The sequence below is a fragment of the Eschscholzia californica genome, unplaced genomic scaffold, assembly GCF_041429995.1.
Source record: "Eschscholzia californica isolate CP2 unplaced genomic scaffold, dmEscCali1.0.p SCAF_1, whole genome shotgun sequence".
NCBI classification, from domain to species: Eukaryota; Viridiplantae; Streptophyta; class Magnoliopsida; order Ranunculales; family Papaveraceae; genus Eschscholzia; species Eschscholzia californica.
The window spans coordinates 26662896-26673848 of NW_028238198.1; the positions used below are offsets into that span (position 1 = coordinate 26662896).

At 38.0% G+C, this 10953-nt stretch overlaps 1 protein-coding gene and 1 long non-coding RNA gene across 2 annotated transcripts; both read right to left on the reverse strand.

Annotated features, from left to right (window-relative positions):
- Positions 1 to 509: 509 nt before the first annotated feature.
- Positions 510 to 3447, reverse strand: LOC147565575 (uncharacterized). Its single transcript, XR_015230237.1, has 3 exons — positions 3026 to 3447; positions 993 to 1096; positions 510 to 907 (listed from the first exon to the last, which is right to left on the reverse strand). It is a non-coding gene; the product is annotated as an uncharacterized LOC147565575 (long non-coding RNA).
- Positions 3448 to 5396: 1949 nt separating this feature from the next.
- LOC147565576 (thaumatin-like protein 1) lies at positions 5397 to 6924 on the reverse strand. Its single transcript, XM_086652074.1, has 2 exons — positions 6371 to 6924; positions 5397 to 6279 (listed from the first exon to the last, which is right to left on the reverse strand). The coding sequence occupies exons 1-2, from the start codon at positions 6414 to 6416 to the stop codon at positions 5609 to 5611; spliced, it is 717 nt and encodes a 238-aa protein (XP_086508200.1). The 5' UTR covers positions 6417 to 6924; the 3' UTR covers positions 5397 to 5608.
- Between the last annotated feature and the right edge of the window lie 4029 nt (positions 6925 to 10953).

Genomic DNA, 10953 nt, shown 5'->3' on the forward strand with positions numbered 1-10953 from the left:
CCAAACAATAATATGTATTGCGATTCATAGGAATCAATTTCATTCCCATGCAATTCTCTCCCGCCAAACATGACCTTTTGAGTTTTTCAGATTAAGTGTTACATTGCTCTTGAATGTGGGCATGCCTATTTTTTTCAGATTAAGTTTTTCAGATATGTGGATATGTGGGCATGCCGACCGAATCCCACCGGCACATATTAGACTATTAGAGAGGTGGTTAAATAGGCCTCATTAGGCCCACAACTCCTTATCTCATGAGGTGGGCTGTTAGGAAATTTTATAGGCGCCCGGGCTTGCTATGCTGAGCAGGTCGTAGCAGGTAGTAAATGGTTTGAGTTCCTGAAATCAACTCCTAACCAATGCTTTTGCTGGCGAGCCATTCACTATTAATTAAGTCATGGTTTGAGTCGTCTTCTGCGTGTTCTTTTCCTAATTTCAGGGGGATAATTTCCTGACAAAACCCTGGATTCAGATGCAAAAAATACCCAAAAAGGAAAGAAGAAAAGAAATCTAGTAGAATGTTTTTATTTTTGGCCTACAAATCCAAAATATACATCATAATATAGAACACTGCTACTGAACACGAACCTTTCGAGGCAAATGACACATACTGAAATTCATTATTGACACGACAATTATTCTATACAAACTAATAACCAAGAAAAAACAACATTTGATCTCATGATCTACGAAAAGCGTAATAAATAACGGGTACGTGGTACTTCAAATAGGGTTGGAAAGTAAGAAGCAATTAGGTATTTAGAACTCTACATGATTTGTAAGTGTCTGTGCTTCACATTCGAGAAGTGGGAGAAAAAGGAGAACCAATTGGAGCAGTGAGACCAAGATATCGCATAATTCTAAACCTTCTTACCTTCTTTACTGAATTAATTGGAAAAGTTACCTCCTGAAACATAAGAACTTCCATCAATAAACAATTAATGTTAGTGAATTAGAACTAGGAGTTTAAACTTAGGAAGAAGATAACTCACATCGAAATGTATTTTTGGTTTCCGTTTCCTTTTACCCCTTCTGCAATCCAGAGAATCTTCTGTTCTTCTTGAACTCGATTCCGTGCACTTATCTGATAGAGCAACTAGATCGAAACCGTATAGATGATCAGATAATTAGCTTGAGACAAGAACATTTATCAATCTCATGTCATTTTTATCTTAATCCATTACTCCTCCAGCCGACAATAATCCACATATGCTTAGGGAGTTGAGAATCACTAGACTTAGTATTCATCCATATTCATCTGCCTGTTGATGCCTTATTAGTTCTTTTTTATCCCATTAAAATCTACTTTGTTTATTACCTTCTTCTCTTAATGGATACCCAGGGTTTGACAAGCTATAGATTTGTAAAGGCTATTAGTGGTATTAAAAAAATGTCATTTTGTACTTTTAGCAAACATAAGACTGGAAATTTTGGCTCATCAATGACCAACGGAATCCCCACCGACCATTTACTACAAAATTCTTTCCTGGAAAGTTTAGGTCATAGTTCGGATATTTAGTAATGGAACTGGAGATGTATTCTCTAATCCACTTGCCCCTAGTAAACTGAATAAAGCCAGCAAAGGAGGAAGGTGCCCTAGTCAAGGTGTAAAACTGTGCGACAGAAGGCTTTTTTAGTGTCCGTAGTGTGGCAGCTCAGCTCCTCTTCACTTGACGGTGTATAAGCAAAGTCAAGTGATTTCCCTCTAACTAGTGACTGAAAGTAAGCGAACTACCTCCATTCAACATATGTATGGTTGAGAATGAGCCATAAGTAAGATATACAGGATGGGGGGCTGTAAGTAGTACAACATACTGGAACCATTTAGTTAGTAATGCCCGATATGAAAGATCATCGCTTCTCTTCCTTTGTCGAAATAGTTAAGCTACTTTACTAATATACAAGTTTTGCTATTGAGAAAACCATTTGAGCCAACAACCGAATAAGATTAAACTTATTATTACTTTTATGATCATATATCCAACTAATTAATACAGAAAAGGACAAACAAGATACCAAAAGAAGTCGCGTGCACTAAGGATGATTTCGGGAAGTTACCAACTGAATAATTACAAAGTGTTGCATGACGAGTTCTCCCTATAAACTTTGTGCTCAATTGGTCATCCAACTCAAAACCAATAGGTAATGAGTGAGAGGAGCTAGACATTATATCTTGGTTACTTTATGTCTCGATCACCCTTTTCCCATGTGAACTATTCTCACACGTTGCCTCACTTGTGGCGCTTTTAGTCTAACACGTGTCTTTTTGTTTTCGGGTGACGCGGAGACTTTTCAACCTATCAAATGTGGGCCAAGCTCTAATACCATGTTAAATTTATGGTTATCCAATTTACTTTGGTAATGAGTGGAGAATATCTGGCCATTATATTCTTCTTTACTAAATCACCCATTTCTCATGTGGGACTCTTCTCACACTCCCACCTATCTTTACACCAATATGCAAGAATCGTACACTCGTCTTGAATGGCTATTCGACACCCTAATTATTGTTCTCTGCGTTATAATAGCTAGTATGGTAGTAACCATTATTGTTCTATACTTCTGATGTAGTCAACTGTCTTTTTATTCACATTTTGCAGTAATTACTGAAACTTCTCTCTAATTGGAAAACTTCCCCAAAATTCACATGTAAATCCAAAATTTCATGACCTAATTCTTGGTTATTAAGTAGTGAAACTTAAAGATCACTTTTTTAGGGTGAAAATCAGGATCTAAAGTTTATTCAAAAGCTTCTATCACTTAAATGCTTCTAAATTTTCATTATCTACAAGGAATTCCAACTCTTTTATGAGGATTAATCATTAATTAACAATCAAATACAAGAAACATCACTCAATTCAGAGTTTCCCTAAATCTATTTTGTGTTAATGGAATCAAATAATAATTGGTTGATCTAAACAATTATGAAAGAGACTATCTTTAAAGTTAATTTAGCAAAATCAATTCAATTAACAAAATTTGGTACTTGATAACAAATAATTAGAGGAGAAAAAGAGAAACGAACCTTGATGACGACGAACAAGGAGAGAAGGAGAAGAATAAGAAGTAGAAGATGAGGAAGAAGCAGAAGACGAGAAAGAGATGAATAGAGAGAAATCTGTGCGAGGTTTAGGGCTACGACTTCTAGGTTGCTGACAAAATTTAGGTATACAAATTATTTGTTGCAGTAGTTTCTCTCTGTTCATCATCTTCTCATTTAACAACATTTCAGATTGAACTATACAGTTCGAATTGGGGGGGATTTCTTATCCTTTCAGCAGGGAAGGGAAAGTGAATGAAACCCTAATTGAGGAACAGAGAGGACTTGAAGTTGGATTTGAGATTGATTTGGTAGAAGCGTCATGGGGGAGATGAAGGGGGGTAAAACAAGCACTTCTCTGTTTTTTCTGGACACCATGTTCAGTGAAAAAGGGCCTTTGAGCCCACGGAATCAAAGGCGTTTGTTGGGCCCAAATAGAAGCATAGATTGAGGTAGAGCCAGGGGTGGGAATCGGGCGGGCTCGGTCGGGCTCGGGCTACCAAGTGCCGGGCTCGGGCGGATCGGGCTCGGATAAGCCGAGCCCGAGGTAGTGAGCCGGGCGGATCGGGCCGGGCGTATCAAAGACTTGAAGTGCCCGTAGCCCGTCCGAGCCCGACTACCCGAACGGGTTTCAACGGGCTCGGGTTTTTGAGATTTTTTTTTTTTTTTTTTATCCTTTCTTTTTTTTTTGGGAAGATTTTTTTATTAATTAACCTAACTATTTCTGAAACCCTAGATTCCCACCCCTAGAAAAATGTATTATATTATTACCACTATCAAGCCATTTTTGAATACTAGATTGATCATAAGCAACTCCATTACATAGACTAACCGAAGATATCATCAGGTTCAACAACAAAAAAAAAACAGAAGATATCATCACGCCTAAAGAGATCGGACATTTCAAGATACTCGGAAAGGTGATGAATAAGTCATTCCCCATCAATATCATCATCAGCTTCATCATCATCATCATCATCATCATCATCATCATCAGACCCATCCCCATCAAGAAGAAAACGAAGAAGAAGAAGAAGAAGAAGATCTAACTCATCAACACCCACATCTTCACCTTCATCAACAAGAACAAGGGTTTCATGGATTTTATCAACTTCATCAACCAACATCACTAAATGGTGTTGAATAGATGAGAAGGGGAGAGAGAGTAGAGAGGGGAGGCGGCTAAGAGAGAGAGGCAGAGAGAGAAAGTTAGGTTGATATTAGGGTTTCTTTGTTGAAGAGAGGAGGGTTTTTATAATAGATTTGGGCGGGTTGACGCGGGCGGGTTCACGCGGGCGGGTTGACGCGGGCGGGTTCACGCGGGCGGGTTCTCGCGGGCGGGTTGACGCGGGCGGGTTGATGCGGGCGGGTGGCGGACGGACCTAACGGGCCGGGACTCGGAATTGAGGGTATGTCCGAGTCCCGGCCCAATAAGCCCGAGCCATCGGGCCGGGTATACCCGGCTCGGGTAGGACTCGGGCTGCGGGTCAAAACGGTCCGGGTCGAACGGGCCGGACCCCGGGTTCCCGGACCGTTTTCCCAGCCGTAGAGGACTAGAGGGTGGGATTTTGGCCCGTGCCACGGAACCCATGTTATCCGAGTCCGTGAAGGTCCATGGGCTTTGCGTGGTTGGGATGGGTACAAACTGTCCGTCCGTCAAGATTTAAGTGGACGACTGCGGGTAGGAAGGCTTGTTTAGAGTATCGGTCATGTCAGATCGCCAATATGTTTCACAGGCTAACCGTCTTGTTTACCTATCAATTTGTCAATTAAAACTTAAACTTTTAACCTGACTTAGTACCTGCTCGAGTGTCCGTCTTGCTTTAGACAATTAGACATGGTAGCGTGAATAGTTTATGTTAGATGTAGACGTTAGGGTTTTATGTCGAAACAGTCTCCTTGCGAAAATTTAGTTAAAACTCTCTTTAAAATTTTTGTTTTGGTGTAAAAGGATTATTCAAGGTTTTTTTAGTCTTCAAATCTTTAGGTATTTTCGCAATTTGTGACAACTTGCAAGAAGTTTGCGACAACTTGTAAGAAGTTTGCAACAATTTGTAAGAAGTTTGCAATAACTTGCAAAAGCTGCAAGAGCTTTGCAACAAATATCGCAGTTTAATTTAACTAAACATAATACAAATATTTGTGTTTTTAACCAAACAAAATATAACTAATTTTTTAACTGATTTTTTTTATAAAAAAATGAGTCTTCTACCAAATTTAAAGATGTAATACATATACTTAGGCGATAGCCTTATTTTGTCAAGTTGGCACATTATAGGTTTATGAAGTGATGTCGGATTAAAATGAACTAGAAAATTAGTTGTTTAGAATCAATAACTCAGTAATAAGAACTATATTTGAAGCAAATTTATTCATAAAATACTTGCAATAATACAAACCAAATTACATATGACGAATTATCGAGTAATATTGCACCTCAAAGGCTCGAAATTCTATTATCTCTAGCCCCCAATGCATTTCGTTTACTCTCGAGCCAAAAGAGCGCACGATCTTTATTTTACCATATTAATCTGACTTTATTCTGTAATACTTCTTTCTTTCTTGTTTCTAAGGACAAAAAGTAAAGAGATAATCAGCACCGCCAGAACAAGTAAATGTACTGCTCTTGTCATCGTAAGCATAGCTATAAGCTTGAGGACACGCACTCTTAAAGATCCTCGAGAAATCGGTTGGTGGGCACGTTTCTGGAGTGTTAAAGGCACCAGTACAACAATATTGTGGTTGGTTTAGAGCCACACAAGCACTTTTACAAGCAATTGTATTTCCATCACTACCCTTGATACTAAAGTCAGCTGGGCATACCGAATTTACATTAGCTGCACAACTAGTTGAAGCACAATTTGACCCACCTTGTGGTGTGACTGATAGAGGTAAATTGAAACCATCCACAAGGCTAATATCGTAAGTGTCTTGACTACCGCCATTGCCGAGAGTAAATTCAATAAGACTAGCGGGTGGAACAGCTCCAGCTCCGTTACATGAGACCTGGCCCGAACCACAATCAGCAGTGGCACAGGTAAATCTCCCGGAAGAGTCAGAGCAACCAGTTCTAGCCCAGACCCGACCTGACCAGGAAGGTTGAGCGTCTAGGGATGATGACTCACCGGTTTTTAGCTCAAAACCGGTTGAGGGTAGTGGTGGTCCTGTACCTGTTAATGTACCAGGCCATACTGTGTATGGACAATTATTTTTAAATGTGAATTTAACGGACAACACTCCTGCATTCAAAACGAAAGAAAATAATGTTATATGCATTTTTCTTGTAAGAACAAAATTGGAGATCACAAAGAACAATGAGATCAATCAAACCTGACAAGGCTTGGAGAACCAAGAGAATGGCAAGTATTTTCTCCATGATGAATACTGATTTCTTTGTGATTCTTTTTCTTGCTTCAGAGAGGGTTTATTGGTCTTGTATTTTGCCTTCATTTCCCTAGCATTCCAGTACATATTTATAGAGAATTTTTTGAGTTGGTTCACTTGGAAAATCCTAAGGACTGAGGCGGCATTCGAAAAAAAGAAAAAATATCATAAATTTCTTCGTTGTGGAAAAAACGATAACTAATTTGTCATTTGGTCAAATGCATCCAAAGAAAATTAAATTATTTGTTTGATTGTTTCAAGAGTCGGGTTGTACTTGGTATCTAGACGGTTCATGCAAATTTTCACGTTTCATTTAGGTTGATTATTTTTTTCACTCATGATGTCTTACTCGTCTGAGTGGTTGGCTCAGTTCGGTTATGACTTGTGAGTCTATTTGAAATAGACCAAATCAAGCCTAGCTTTTTTTAGAGATTCATGGAGTCTAAACAAAATGATTTTTGTATCTCAAAAAGTGAAAACAAAAACAAAAACACTTCCTTAGTATGAAAATCTACAAAATTTCTTCATATATACAAAAAATAGAGTCTTAGACACGGCAATAAAATGTTGCAACAATGTGTGGCATTGTTAGGCTGAAAAATGAGCACGCTTGTTAATTAGACTGAGTTCTTCCTAAAATGTCAACATCATGATGTTTTAGTTTTGATTTTCAATTTGAGGAAAATGAATTGCATTCAAAGAACTAAACTGAGACGTTTAATGTTCGATTGGAAGGCTTAGTACCTGCACAATTACAGATGGACTGCAAAATTGGTTGAAAAACTTAAATCTTTGAGGATGAAGTTGGCCCAGAAAACGTGTTTCTAAGGACTTTCGACGAACGAAAGAACAAACTTGTTATTTGGGTTGAGTATTTGAATTTACCCTAAGTTAAGTAATATGGACTTTGACATGACCTTTTATTTTTTTTACAGAAGGTGCATGGACCAAAATAATGGAAGCGAAACTTTTTCAAGTTGTGTTGACGAACTTTTTCCGTTCAAAACTGTTAAAGTTAGTTCCACGCTGGTTGTCAGAGGGAGTGGTAGTCACTCTATAATTAGGACGGAGTGGTAATTACTCTATTAGTGTAAGGAAAGACCTCACCTCTTGAACTAGTTTTTAGTGTGAGATAAGTTCAAGATCAATTGGAGGCAAAGGAAAGCACAAATTAAACTACACCGATAAGTATCAAATCCCAAATTTACAAAAGTCTTTCAAGTCGAACTTGTGGAGAAAAATTTGTCAATGTCACAGATTAGTTATGGAAGGAGAAGATGGTCACTCTAGAATTTCGAGATATTTTTTCCTGATCTAGTTTCTTGCGTGAGAGAAACAAGACTGTTAATCAAGTGTTATTAGCATTACTTATACATGTATTAACTTAATTGTATTTTCTCTTTTATGTTGAAAGGATTGAATTGTAATTGTACATCTTTAGTTTATTCTATAAATACAATTACTCTTGCCCTAACTATTGCCCTAGTTAGGGCAACTTGAGCTCAACATTTTGCATGGTATCAGAGCACTGATCCCAAAGAAAATTCCTCTTCTTTTATGCCGCCCTTCTTGTCTTCTCCTTCTCCTTCTTCTCTCTGTTTTTCCTTTACTCATCAATGGAGAACTCAGCTGCTCAACAATCTTCCCCCACCATCATTTCTTCAACTCCAAACTCACCACCTGTTTTCTCAACCCTTCCCACCCTCTCCAACATTTCGAATTTGGTTTCTATTTGTTTGGACAACTCCGACTATCTCCTCTGGAAAAGCCAGCTTCTCCCTGTTCTTCATTCTCAAGATTTGTTCAAGTTCGTCAATGACACTTTCCTCCACCTCCTGAATACCTTCCTTCTTCATCTGAAAGCTCCTCTTCTCTCCTTCCCAATCCTGATTTTGCCTATTGGTATCGCATTGATCAAATGCTTCTGTCTTGGCTAAATGCCACTCTTACTGAACCTACTTTAACTCAAGTTTTGGGTCTTACCTCTTCCAGAGCTGTGTGGGAGTCTCTTGAAAGAACATTTTCCTCCATTAACTCTGCTCGACTAATGAACTTGAAGCTGCAACTTCAAACCACCAAAAAGGGTTCCCTCTATGTTTCTGATTACCTTCTTCGTCTAAAATCTCTCTCAGATTCACTTGCTGCTATAGGCCATCCCGTGGCTGATGATGAAATGGTTCTCATTAACCTTTCAGGTCTTGGTTCTGATTTTGAGGGTTTTGTAACCTCCATGACCACTCGTACCTCTCCACCTACCTCCTCTGAACTTCACTCTCATCTCCTCTCCCATGAGTTTCGTCTTCAACTTCTTCAACCTATACCCTCTCAACCCACTGCTCTGTTTGCGCAACCACATCAATTTGATCAACCACATTCCTCTGCAAATCGTGGTAACAGAGGTCGTCAATCCAACAGAGGTGGATCGAGGTGCTCATCGTGGTTCCTTTTCCAACAGAGGTGGTTACCAGCGTAATTTTTCTCACTCTGTTTTGGGACCACCTCCTTCTCGCTCTACCGTAATATGTCAATACTGTGGAAACAGGGACACACAGCTCGCCAATGTTACACTCTTACTCGACAAAATGAGTTAGCACATTCCTTTGCTGCTATCGGACTTGATTCCATCTCGTCTGATCCAAATTGGTATGTTGATTCTGATGCGACATCTCACATTACCTCCGACAATGCCTCTGTTATTTGTCGTTCTGATGCTTCCACCCCTGATCAAGTAATGGTGGGAACAGGACAAACAACCTCTGTTTCTGGGACATCTAAAGTCGTCCCTATTGGTTCGTTAATAGATTATTTCTCGATTGACATTCTGAAATATGATCAGTTCAACTTGTGGCTCCCTACGTTGAAGGAAATATCGAGACGACCCATTTTTATGCATTAATTCGCACAACCACACAAGAAGTTTTCAATCCCTTATATTTATGCCCTGGTTCTTTGTATTTCTTCGAGCATCTCTAATTACATGGCGTGATTTGGAAAATTTAGGCTCTACTTGTTATTCTAAGAATTTTATAAATTTTATGGATTATGTAATAGTGTTGTTCATTTATTTGTTCTCACATGTATAGATCAGTACTATTATCATCAAGCATCGATAAACAAAATCGAAGTCTTGCCTTTTTATTTTCGTTAGTAAAAGATGGTTTCAAAGCATTCGAATGTGGTCTAATCGTACCTTCTTCAACACGTCTTTGAAGAGTATCTTTTGAAACAGATAAACAACTAGCCATTGTTCGAAGATTCGTTCGATTTCGTTTAGGAATTGCCAAAATTCTGCTACGATCAATCTGAATTTTTTTACGACCAACGTTACCAGCGAGTTTGCTCGATAAATTAGGAATTTCCCCATTAGCAATGCATTCATGATAAAGTTTCCAAATCCTTTGCACTGTTTTTCTATTGAGAGATCTTGCTTCGACAACTTCATTAATGGTACCTTTCCTCAGTTTTTCATCATCACTTAGTTTTAAAAGTTGATCGAGGATTGCCTGACGTTCTTGATTTGTTAACGATCTTCTAGTTCTGGATATGGTGTTTGACTGTTGAGAACTCATAGTTCGTTAGAATAATGTTGGAAGCAAGACATTGTTAATTTATAACAAACTCAATCCTTATATAGAGTGCATCAAAACTGAAAATCTTTGGAGCCAATTAGAATTCATTTAAATTTGAATAATTGCCAAGTTTTAGAGAGGCAAATTAGGCTAGTGTTAAAACTGGAATTTATTTGAGCCAATTCGAATGAGTTAAATTTGATTGTTTGCCAAATTTAATGAAGCCAAATTAGCTAAACAAGATTTGGTTGAAACTGAAAACCTTTGGAGCCAATTAGAATTCAGTTAAATTTGAATTTTTGCCAAATTTAATGGAGGCAAATTAGCTAAACCAAATTTTGTTAAAAGTGAAAATCGTTGGGGCCAATTAGAATTGAGTTAAATTTGTATATTTGCCAAATTTTTAAGAGGTAAATTAGGTAAACCTGTTTTGTTTAAAGTGAAATTTCTTGAGACAATTAGGATTGAGATAAAATTTTGTCAAACTTGATAAAGGCAAATTAGGTAAACAAGGTTTTGTTACAACTGAAAGTCCTTAGGAGCCAATAGAATTCAAGTAAATTTGAATTTTTGGCAAATTTTATAGAGAGAGATTTGGTAAATTAGATTTTGTTAGTTGTAATCACTAATTACGTGTGGGAAAGTGGGAAAAAAGCAACCCAATGTAGGATGATCGGCGCCACTACTTTTAGTGGAGTGAATGACATTTAATGTTAATATTCTTATTAATGAGAGTTTTAGTGGAGTGAATGACAATTAATACGAATATTCTTATTTAATGAGGGTAATATGGGAACACACAAAACGAAAATAAATCGGGTGGATATCGATAATGGACTATCAATATGAGACGGAGGGAGTAATTTAGTACGGATAAACTCAACAAAATAGAGTAACTAGGTTAAAAAGACAAATCCTTTCATCCTATTGTTCATCATGGCCCAAAGGCTACATGTTTGG